The 12518-nt window shown below is 44.8% G+C and overlaps 1 protein-coding gene across 1 annotated transcript in view; it reads left to right on the top strand.

The window, feature by feature from the left end:
• Window positions 1-12518, top strand: part of DHTKD1 (dehydrogenase E1 and transketolase domain containing 1) — a 71588-nt gene that overhangs the window by 24985 nt on the left and 34085 nt on the right. Inside the window, exons 6-8 of the mRNA XM_007524620.3 lie at window positions 3410-3581; window positions 8099-8297; window positions 11158-11470. Of these exons, the coding sequence (XP_007524682.1) occupies window positions 3410-3581; window positions 8099-8297; window positions 11158-11470 (684 nt within the window). The remainder of the gene's footprint in view (window positions 1-3409; window positions 3582-8098; window positions 8298-11157; window positions 11471-12518) is intronic.

A 12518-nucleotide genomic window follows, 5' to 3' on the forward strand; every position in this document is an offset into this window, starting at 1 on the left:
CTGATCCTTTTTCTATATGAAAAAGTCAGCCCAGGGCAGAGGAGACAACATGGTTATACAAAAGAATTCATATCTGAGGCTTTGCCAGGTTCAGTCCCTAGCATACCAATAAGCCAAAGCTTAGCAGTGTTCTGATCCCCCCATTAAAATAAAAATATTTTAGTAGCCCAGAGGGTTAAAGCTCTGATGATGACAAAGCAAGAATTAATTTTTACTTATCTCATGATAGATAAAAGGGTGGCTAGAGAGAGACCAGAGTAGTAGTCTGGCATATGCTGTGTTGGGGGTGCCAGGAGTTGAACTTGGAACCTTATGCTTACAAGTCCAAAGCTCTAACACCGTGCTACCTCTCAGACCTCACTACTGAGTTTGGATGATGACGATGGCTTCAGATTTCTTGGGAAAAGGAGCACTTTTGGGATGAGAGCATTATATTAGAATATAATGTAATGTAATATAATGTAATGTAATGTAATATAATATAATATAATATAATATAATATAATATAATATAATATAATTTCCACTGGCTTTATAAAGTGAAGAGCTAGTACACATATGGTACCATCAAGCTCCTATCCTACTTTTGCAAAGGACTTAGATCTGCCTTGTAAATCACCTTCCCCCAATGCCTTGGTCAGAATGATGCCATTTCTTTCTTCTGAGAAGAGCACATTTTAGACAGGCTCCATAATAAAATGCTGGTGGCTCCTCAAAATCCCCCACCCCTTTTTTATTTGCCTCCAGGGTTATCACTGGGGCTCAGTACCTGCACTACGAATTCACTGCGCCTGGAGGCCATTTTTTCCCTTTTTGTTGCCCTCGTTGTTGCCCTTGCCACTTTTGTTATTGTTGCCATTGCTATTGTCGTTGTTGGATAGGACAGAGAGAAATAGAGAGAGGAGTGGAAGGCAGAGAGGGAGAGAGAAAATAGACACCTGCAGACCTGCTTCACCACTTGTGAAGCGACCCCCCTGCAGGTGGCGAGCCGGGGGCCAAACCAGGGTACCTGTGCTGGTCCTTGTACTTTGCGCCATGTGTGCTTAACCTGCTGCACTACCGCCCCCTCTTTTGCCTCCAGGGTTATCGCTGGAGCTCGGTGCCTGCACCACAAATCTATTGCTCCTGGAGGCCATTTTTCCCTTTCTTTGCCCTTGTTGTTTTTATCATTGTTGTAGTTATTATTGTTGTTGTCACTGATGATGTTGTTGTTGGACAGGATAGAGAGAAATGTAGACAGAGGGGAAGACAAAGATAGACACCTGCAGACCTGCTTTACCACTTGTGAAGTGACCCCCCCCCCACAGGTGGGGAGCCAGGAGCTTGAATCAAGATCCTTACGCCAGTCCTTGCACTTCGTGCCACATGCATCTAACCCGCTCTGCTACTGGCTGACCCCCCAAAGTCCCCTTTTAAAGCTTAATGTATGCTAAACTTTTTTTTTTTTATGCTAAACTTTTTTCCTCTGTCCTGTTGCCAAAACCCCTCTAAAATTTATTTATTTATGTATTTCCACCAGGTTTATTGCTGGGGCTTGGTGCCTGCATGTCTCCACTGTTCCTGGAAGACATTTTTTTCCCTTTCTCTTCCATTTACTTATTTATTTATTTATTACATTTATTTCTTCCCTTTTGTTGCCCTTGTTGTTTTATTTTTATAGTTATTATTATTGTTGTCATTGTTGGATAGGACAGAGAGAAATGGGAGAGGAAGACAGAGAGGGGGAAGAGAAAAACAGACACCTGCAGACCTGCTTCATCGCTTGTGAATTGACTCCCCTGCAGGTGGGGAGCCAGGGGCTCGAACCGGGATCCTTACACCGGTCCTTGAGCTTTGTACCACCTGCACTTAACCTGCTGTGCTACACCCCAACTGCCTTTTAAAAAATTTTTTATTTATTTATTTTCCCTTTTGTTGCCCTTGTTTTTTTATTGTTGTTGTAGTTATTGTTGTTATCACTGATGTCGTCGTTGTTGGATAGGACAGAGAGAAATGGAGAGAGGAGGGGAAGACAGAGAGGGCGAGAGAAGGACAGACACCTGCGGACCTGCTTCACTACCTGTGAAGGGACGCCCCTGTGGATGGGGAGCCGGGTACTCAAACAGGGATCCTTACACAGGTCCTTGTGCTTCGCGCCATGTGGGCTTGGCGTTTAACCCACTGCGCTACCGCCCGACTCCACTTTTATTATTATTTTTTTATTGATAGAGGTGAGAGACAGAAAAGACATAAAGAGGGAGAGGGAGGGTGGAAGAGAGAGAGAGAGAGGGAGAGATGGATAAACACAGCAATGTTCTATCACCTTGCTTATGAAGTCCCTACTACAGGTGGAGACTGGGGGCTTAAGTCTGGTAATTTGTACATGGTAACATGTATGACAACGTATGTGCCACCACCTGGCCCCTCACCCCCTCTATTTGATCCATAGCACACCGAGTAGGGTTAGGTGATGTAAACTATATGCAATTCTTTACCAGAGCACTGCTCAATTATGACTCATGTTGGTGCCAAGGACTGAACCTGGGACCTCTGAGTCTCAGACAAAGTTATTTGCATAACCATTATACTCTCTCTCTCCCTAGGCCCTACATGTAGTTTCTTTTAGAGGGAGTAAGATGACTGAGAAAGAAGATTTACAAACTGTACACTTCTTGTGTCTTGCAGGCTGCTTTCATGGAAGCTTTGTCAGAGCTGGTTAGCCCTTTATTAGAACTGTTAGACCTTCCTTCTGTGCTGCTCTGTGTACTAACTGTAGAGTCTTTGCTTGGGTTTAGGTGATTGCATGGATTAGGGGTGAAGCTGGTCATATGGTGGTGGCTACAACAGGAAAACAACTGATCTAGTCTCTTTGGAGGCTGCTTGAGGGACTCAGGAGATAGATCAGCCAGTAGAGTATATGCCTTGTAGGGTTTAGACCCCAGCACCACATGGGAACACCATAGATAGCACCAAAGGGAACTCCATGGATGGTGGAGCGGTGCTGTGGTGTCTATCCCCAGCTCTCTGAAGTACTTAAAATGTAAAAATTGGACCAAGAAGACTGCTCAGTGGCATTATACCTGTGTAAGACTCTTTCTTAGTTCATACCCTGATCCTGTATTAAAAGGATAAAGCTTCTTGAGATCTATTAAACTGTTCCAGAATACTCTGAAGCCAGAAAATTTTAGGAGGGAGTTGATGCAGGAGTGGTTGCTTTTCTTTCTTTCTTTTTAATTTATTTCTTTATTGGGGAATTAATGTTTTACATTCAACAGTAAATACAATAGTTTGTTCATGCATAACATTCCCCAGTTTCCCATTTAACAATACAACCCCCACTATGCTTTCCTTTCTATTATCATTTGAAAACCATGTGTTCTAAGACCAAAATGTAACTTTTTCAATTTTCTCCCTCTCACCTCCGGTTTAGGTTCATGGTGACGCTTCTTTCTGTGGTCAAGGGATTGTTCCAGAGACCTTCACTCTCTCTAATCTCCCACATTTCAGAATTGGGGGGAGCATCCATCTGATTGTCAATAACCAGCTGGGCTACACCACCCCAGCAGAAAGGGGAAGGTCTTCTTTATACAGCAGTGACATCGGTAGGTGACACAGGGGGCACTCTGTTCCCTGGACCAGACAGAGGATCCTAGAGAAAGTTCTAGTTTGCTCAGAATAGTGAGCCTCACTACTTACCTCTTTGTAATATATATATTTTATATATATGTTATGCAAGGGAATGAGCTCAGGACCTCATGCATTATTGATACCACCCCTGAGCAGCCTTCTGGGGCCAATATATTTAATCTTTTATTTGAAAGAGAAGAGGAGGAGGGAGTGATACTGAAGAGAAGAGGAGGGGAGGGGAGAAGAGAAGAGAGGAGGGGAAGAGAAGGGGAGGGGAAGGGAAGGGAAGGGAAAGGGAGGGGAGGGGAGGGAAGGGGGAGGGCAAGGGAAGAGAAGCACAGCAACACTCCACCCTCCAAGAAGCTCCCCACCTGCTGTCCACAGTACTCACTGTGGTTCTGGAATGTGGACCCAGGACCTCACAGGTGGTGAGGCGTGTGCTCCACTGGGCACTACCCATTTTAATTTTGGTTCAGATATGACCAGTCAGCACCAAGAGCGCTGTCGAGTTGACATTCCTCTAAAAGTCTGAGCATGATCTTTAAATCCCAGAAATAAGAGCAGCATTTAGAAGTATAATATCAGTTATTCCAGGTATTAAGATGGACAATCTGGTGGGAACCAGAGACCAGTGCAGTTAATGCATTAGTCAAGTAGCTAATACAGTAATTAATCAGGTAATGTATTAATCGAGTAATTGTGTTTAGAGTTGTTAGACTTGGAATACCTGAGATCTTTATCAAAAAGATGTTCCACCTTTGGCTAGGGGGCATGGTGATAGAGCAGATGTAACGAGGCATGGTCAGCCTGTTTTAACCTATGGGAATTGATAGCATTCAGATAGGCAGGTTTTTCTTGCCCATTCCTCATTTTACAGGATTAGAATAATTGCAGAGAGCAGGAATGATTCAACTGGTCTTTACACACTGAGCTTGGCCTGGCTACCGTTAGGGGCTCAGTGAACTTTCCTGGTTGGTTTGATACAACTACTACAAGTACATTCTAGGATCTCTCTCTCTCTCTCTCTCTCTCTCTCCTCCTCTTGTTAGGGTGACATCAATAACAACAATTATAACCACAACAATGCTAAAACAGCGAGGGCAACAAAAGGACAAAAATAGCCTCCAGGAGCAGTGGATTCGCCCCCAGCAATAACCCTGGAGGCAAAAAAAAAAAAAAAAAGAATAATGCACACGGGAGGGCAAACCACAACAATAATGAAACAGAAACAATAATGAATAGGCACTGATCACTCTACCATGCAGTGTTTCTCACTTAATGTGCATTAACTCAATTAGATTCACGAAGAAGTGGGAACTATACCCCAGTGTTATAGACTAGGAGACAAAGATGCAGAACCTTACTCAGGTCAGATGAGAAATTGGAAGTTTGAACTCAATTAGACTAGGGATTCATATATATATATATATTGCTTCCAGGATTATCACTGGGGCTCAGTGCTTGCATTATGAATCCACTGCTCTTGGTGGCCATTTTTTTCCTTTTTTTTTTTTTTTCCTCCTGGGGCTCAGTGCCTGCACTACGAATTCACTGCTCTTGGAGGCCATTTTTCCCATTTTGTTGCCCTTGTTGTTGTTACCATTGCTTTTGTACTTGTTGTTGGATAGGACAGAGAAATTGAGAGAGGAAGGGAAGACAGAGAGGGAGAGAGAAAGATAGACACCTGCAGGCCTGTTTCACTGCCTATGAAGTGACCCCTCCCCTCCGTGCAGGTGAGGAGCAGGGGCTCAAACTGGGATCCTTACGGCGGTCCTTGCACTTAACCCAGTGTGCCACTGCAGGCCCTTTTTAAGGATTTATTTATTATTGCAGCAAAGCAAAAGACTCTTGGGAAGGAGGGAGAAGTAAGGAGTGGAGAGAACCTTGGGGTCCTGGTGCATGATGATGGAAAAGGAACTAAGCTGGGGTGTAGGGGACAGTGTTCTGTAGAGCCCTTTCCTGAGGAGACAAGAAACAGTACCCATGTGTCAACAACAGTACTGTGAGCCATTCAGCACCCAATCAAAATGACACAAATCGGATTTATTTACTAATAAGAGATTGAAGGGCCAGGTGGTGGCACACCTGGTTGAGCACACATGTTAACAATGCTCAAGGACCTGGGTTCGAGCCCCTGGTCCCTACCTGTAGGGGGAAAGCTTTGCAAGTGGTGAAGTAAGGCTATAGGTGTCTCTCTCCCTCTCTATCATCACCTTCCCTCTCAATTTCTGACTGTCCAATAAGAAAACTATATATATATATATATATATATATATATATATATATATCATAAAAAATAAGAGATTGAGTGGGAGAGTGAGAAAGAAGTAGAGCATAGAGGGGGTTAAACTTATGACCTGGGAGACAGTTCATCTGGTAGAACATACACTTTGCTATGCTTAAGGGCCTGGGTTCTGAGCTCCTGTCCACCATGTGTAAGCAGCAAGCAAAGAAAAAACTTCACAAGCAGTTGAGCAGTGCTGTGATTTCCCTCCTTTTTTGCTGTTTCGATCTCTTTCCCTCTCATCCTCTATATGGAGAAAGAAAGGCTCCTAGTAGTTGTACAGGCTCAAAGCCCCAGTGGCAATAAATAAATAAAGCAAAAGAAAAGAAAAAATCAAGACCTTGTGCTTGCAATCTTTAACTCTACTGCTGCGCTACCTCCCCACATATTTTTCTTTTTATTTATTTATTATGTTTTGAAAGGATTTTTAAAATTATCTTTATTTATTGGAGAGCCAAAAATTGAGAGAGTAGGGAGAAATAGAGAGAGACAGCTATGGGCATTTGGTGGTGACACAACGGGTTAAGCTCACATAGTACAAAGCGCAAGTACTCGTTCAAGGATCTTGGTGCAACCCCCCCGGCTCCCTACCTTCAGGGGGGTTGCTTCACAAGTGGTGAAGCAGATCTGCAGGTGTCTGTCTTTTTCTCTCCTTCTCTGTCTCCCTCCTCTCTCAATTTCTTTCTATCTTATCCAAAAAGAAAAAAGATTTTTTTAAAAAAAGAGAGAGACACCTGCAGCTCTGCTTCACCACTCATGAAGCTTTCTACCTGCAAAAGAGGACCGGGGGCTGAAACCTGGGTCCTTGTGCACTGAGACATGTGCTCTCAACCAGGTGCGCCACACCTGGCCCCTCAAACCATTTTTTCTTAAGATTAATTTACATTATTATTATGAGAGAGACCAGGACGCTGCTCAGCTCTGGCTTAAAAAAGGTGGTGCCAGAGATTGAACCTGCACCCACCTGCAGGAGGAAAGCTTTGCAAGTGGTGAAGCAGGGATGCAGGTGTCTCTCTATCTCCTTTTCTATTACCCTAGGCCCTCAAGCATGCATGTTCTGTGCTCTAACACTGAGCTTCTCACAGTCCCCCAAGTGTAGGTTCTTTTTAAAAGCTTTTTTAAAAATTTTATTTATTTATTTTCCCTTTTGTTGCCCTTGTCTTTTTTTATTGTTGCTGTAGTTGTTGTTGTTATTGATGTCGTTGTTGTTGGATAGGACAGAGAGAAACGGAGAGAGGAGGGGAAGACAGAGAGGGGGAGAGAAAGATAGACACTGCAGACCTGCTTCACCGCCTGTGAAACAACTTTCCTGCAGGTGTGGAGCCAGGGGTTGTAACCGGGATCCTTACACCGGTCCTTGCACTTTGTGACATGTGCGCTTAACCCACTGCGCTACTACCCAACTCCCTTAAAAGTTTTTTTGCAGGCGAGTCATTTCATGGGCAGTGAAGCAGGTCTGCAGGTGTCTATATTACTTTCCCCCTCTCTGTCTTCCCCTCTCTCTCAGTTTCTCTCTGTCTTATCCAGCAGCAACAACAGTAGTGGCAACAATAAAAATAACAACAAGGGCAACAAAAATGGGTAAAATGGCCTCCAGGAGCAGTGGATTTGTAGTGTAGGCACCGAGTCCCAGCAATAACCCTGGAGACAACAACAAAAAAAAAGCTTTTTAAGATTTATGTTTTTATTTTATTACATAACAGAGAGAGAATGCCACCTGAGGCAGAGAGAAGGACATCAAGCAAAAGGAGAGAGAGAGAGAGAGAGAGGGAGAGAAAGAAAGAGAGAAAGAAGGAAGAGAGAAGCCAGAGAACCGCTCTAGCATGTGAGATGCCAGAAACTCAACTGGGAACCTCAGGCATGAAAGTGCTTTACCAGTTGAACAATTGCCCCAGCTTCCCAAGCATAGGTTTTATTTATTTATTAATGAAAGATAGAAACAGAATGAAAAATACAGAGAGAGAGAGGACAGAGCACTATTCCACTCAATCTAGTACTGGGGATTGAACCTGGGACCTCAGAGCCTCAGGCATGAAAGTCTTCTGTATAACAGATTATGTTGTTTCCCCAGTAGTCCAAATGTAGGTTTTTAATCATTAAGGCAAACTACTTTCCAGGATGTGGGCTGTCTCCCCAGCCAGAGACTGGACTTGGAGGTGAGCTCCATCTTCTGTGGTTAACAGTCCCTCCTGGTCTTCTGCACTCCAGGGAAGTTGGTGGGCTGCGCCGTCATCCACGTCAATGGGGACAGCCCAGAGGAGGTGCTCCGTGCCACCCGCTTGGCTTTTGAATACCAACGCCAGTTCCGAAAGGATGTGATCGTGGACTTGTTGTGCTACAGGCAGTGGGGCCACAATGAACTGGACGAGCCCTTCTTCACTAACCCTGCCATGTACAAAATCATCAGGTACACCCGAACATCAGTCTGAGAGAACATCAGTCTGAGACCGCTTCTAGTTTGGCCCTCACTTTCTTTTTCTTATTAGAACCTCTCAAATAGCACAGCCAGCTAGGGGAAGATAGCACAGTGGTTCTGCAAAAGACTTTCATGCCTGAGGCTCCAAAGTCCCAGGTTCAGTACCCAGCATAACTGTTAAGCCAGAGCAGAGCAGTGCTCTGGTAACATGCATACATACATATATAACATGCATACATACATACGTACATACATACAAACACAATAAATAATGAAATCAATCCCCTAGTCCTCCCATCTGCAGGGGTAAACTTCACCAGTGGTGTAGCAGGGCTGTAAGTGTCTGTTTATCTTCCTTCCCCTCTCTGTTTCTTTCTCTCTTATGAAATAAATGAAGAAAAAAATTAAAAACTGCTTATAAAAAAGATAAAAGAGGGAGTCGGGCTGTAGTGCAGCGGGCTAAGCGCAGGTGGCGCAAAGCACAAGGACCGGCATAAGGATCCCGGTTCGAACCCCGGCTCCCCACCTGCAGGGGAGTCGCTTCACAGGTGGTGAAGCAGGTCTGCAGGTGTCTATCTTTCTCTCCTCCTCTCTGTCTTCCCCTCCCTCTCTCCATTTCTCTCTGTCCTATCCAACAATGACAACAACAATAATAACTACAACAATAAAACAACAAGGGCAACAAAAGGGAATAAATAAATAAAATAAATATTTAAAAAAAAAAAAAAAAGATAAAAGAGGGAGTCGGGCGGTAGCACAGCAAGTTAAGTGCATGTGGCACAAAACCCAAGGACCGGCAGAAGGATCCTGGTTCAGGCCCTTGGCTCCCCACCTGCAGGGGAGTCTCTTCACAGGCGGTGAAGCAGGTCTGCAGGTGTCTATCTTTCTCTCCCCCTCTCTATCTTCCCCTCCTCTCTCCATTTCTCTCTGTTCTATCCAACAACAAAGACAGACAACAATAATAACTACAACAATAAAACAACAAGGGCAACAAAAAGGGAATAAAAAAAAAGCTAAAAGATAGGAAGTCAGGCGGTAGCGCAGTGGGTTAAGCGCACATGGCACAAAGCACAAGGACTGGTATAAGGATCCCGTTTCAAGCCCCTGGCTCCCCACCTGCAGTGGAGTTGCTTCACAGGCGGTGAAACAGGTCTGCAGGTGTCTTTCTCTCCCCCTCTCTGTCTTCCCCTCCTCTTTCCATTTTTCTCTGTCCTATTCAACAACGATGACATCAAAAGCAACAACAATAATAACTACAACAACAATGAAAAAACAAGGGCAACTAAAGGGAAAATAAATAAATAAAAATATATAAAAGATAAAAGATAGAATCAGATAATGTGACCAACTTTCCCAATACACCTGGGATGGGATCCTTTTGATGCTAAAGTTGAGACAGGGCCAGGTGGTCACACACTTGGTTGAGTGCACATGTTACAATGCACAAGGACCTGGGTTTGAGTTCCCTCTTGATTTCTGGCTGTCTCTATCAATAAATAAATAAATAAAGTTGAGACAGTCCTTGGCATGGGTGGATGGCCACCTGTGACTCTTGGAACAGTCTCCCCTTACATCTCAGTCTCTCCATGTCTCCTCAGTGAGTGGATAGAGAAAAGGGTGACTAAATGCCCTGCTTAGCTTAGCTGGTGGTAGACTGAGGAGGAGATAGGCAGAGCCTTGCCTGAAGTTTCTGAGTAGGATATCGATGACTCAGAAATGGGAGGCCCCGACTTCACTTCTCAAGCTCTCCACGGGTCCATGCCTGGTAGAGTGAGCATAGTAACATGTGCAAGGGCTGAAGTTCCAGTCTCTGCTCCCCACCTGCAGTAGGGAAACTTCATAAGTAGTGAAGCAATGCTGCAGATGTCTCTCCTTTTAATATTTATTTTATTTGAGTGAGACAGAAAATCAAGAGAGACAGGGGAGAAAGGAGAAAGAGAAAAGAAGAGGGAGAGAGAAAGAGAGCAAGAGAGAAAGAGAGAGAGAACTGTATCACTGTTTCAACACTCACAAAACTTTAACCCCCCCCCTCCACTCAGGTAGGGATTATGTGTGCTTGGACCCAGATCCTTTTGCATCGTAATATGAATGCTCAACTGGTTTGTGACCACCTTGCCCCTGACATACCTCTTTCTCTTATCCTCTCTATCGTCCCCTTAAAAGAAAGGAAAAAAAAGTGGCTGCCAAGAGTGATGAATTTTTTGTACAGATACTGAGCCCCAGTAATAACCCTCTTGACATAAAAAAGTAGCAAAAATAGACAACAAAAAAAAAAAAAAGGAGAGAGGAAAAAAGAGTAGAGACAGAAAGGGAGACACATCAAAGCACTGCTCCACCATTCATAGAGCTCCACTGATGTTGTCCATTATGCTCTCATCAAGCGCCAGGGGTTGAGTCAGGGACATCATGAGGAGGAGGCTTGTGTTTTACCCACTGAGCCACCTCCTAAGTCTCAGTATGGATCATTTTCTTTCCTTTCTTCCCTTCTTTCTCTTTCTTTTTTATTTTTCCAAGCCAAAGCTTTACCCATGCATGATTTTCCCACTCCTGGGCTAACTTTTACAGAGTGAGAGAGACAGAGAGAAACAGAGGTAGCCTTTCACCAAAACATCCACCTCTCATTTGGTGCCAGGGCTCACACCTGGGCCATGTGCACAGCAGAGCACATACCCCACCTGCTAAACCATCTTCTCAGTCCCTGGGCTCTGTTCAGGTGAGCAACTGGGTGGCATTCAGTGCATTCATAGTGCTGTGCCACTACCCCTGTTTAAAACCGAGACCCTCCCCCCCCCCTTGCATGCAACAATGACTCTGCCTCTCTTAGGCTGACCTTCTCCCCTTTCTGGAACAGAGCCAGAAAGAGTATCCCAGACACTTATGCCGAGCACCTCATGGCCAAAGGCCTTACGACCCAGGAGGAGGTGTCAGAAATCAAAGCCTCCTACTGTGCCAAGCTGAATGGCCACCTGGTGAACATGGACCAGTATAGCCCCCCTGCTACCCACCTGCAAGCCCACTGGCAGGGCTTGGTACAGCCGGCCGCATGTATCACCACCTGGCAGACAGGTGTGCCCCTGGACCTGCTGCGCTTCGTGGGTGTCAAGTCTGTGGAAGTGCCTGAGGAGGTCCAGATGCACAGCCACCTTCTGAAGATGCACGCCCAGGTGAGGGTGTTGCCTGCTCTGCTTCCTCTGTGCCCTTCTCACTTTAATGTGGCTCTGCTCAGCACCTCCAGTATGCACAACACCTTTCTGGTCCAGGGCTTTAGTCTTTATTCCTGAGAGAGAGACAGAGAGAATGAGAAAGGGGCTGGAGGAGAGACAACACAGCGTTGTTCCACCAGCTACAGAGCTCTCCTGATACTGTGCTTAGTGCTTCCATGTGATGCCAGGGCTCAAACCTGGTATTGTATGGGTGGTAAGGTGTGCCCTGTACCAGGTGGGTTTTTTCCAGGCCCTTGAGCTGAATTGTGAAAGGAGGAGGTGCTATACACTGCCAGGGATCAAACTCAGGACCTCGTGCTGATAAGTCCTCTGCCCTACTCACTGCACCATCTCCCTGGCTGCTAGCTTCATTTGAGTTGTTATTACAGATGGGTTTAGAGATTGTTGAAGATGTCTATTTACCTTCCATCCAGCTGGATAGTTGATTATTCCTCATCCAGTCCTTGTGTCCTCCCTAACACCATCTCCCCTCGCTTAGACCCGCCCAGGGAAAGCACCAACCTGAATGCATAAGTGCACTAACTGTCTTAAAATGTCATGTAATTACTCTCAGGTGCTGGTATTGCTTCCTGAACCTTCAGATTTGGTTCTATTCCACTATAGTTTTTTCATATATATTTTTGTCACCAGGGTTATCGCTGAGGTTCAGTGCCTGTATGATTCCATTCTCAGAGTGGCCTTTTTTTTTTTTTTAACTAGAGACTGAGAGACAGAAAGAGATAGAGAAAGAGGAGAAGGTCAGATACTTGCAGTACTGCTTCACTGTTCATGAAGCACCCCACTCCCCCCCCCCACATACACGGGGACTAGGAGCTTGAACTCAGGTCCTTGTGCATGGTAATGTATGTACTCAACTGGGTGCACCCCCATGCTTAAAGTTTTGATGCCTTACGAGATTTCATTATTTGAAATCAGTGTGAGAAAGTACATGAACTCTGTCAAGTTTTTTTTTAAAAATAATTTAAACTTTATTTTATTTGATAGGACA

This window comes from Erinaceus europaeus, chromosome 6 (assembly GCF_950295315.1).
Source record: "Erinaceus europaeus chromosome 6, mEriEur2.1, whole genome shotgun sequence".
Classification (NCBI taxonomy): Eukaryota; Metazoa; Chordata; class Mammalia; order Eulipotyphla; family Erinaceidae; genus Erinaceus; species Erinaceus europaeus.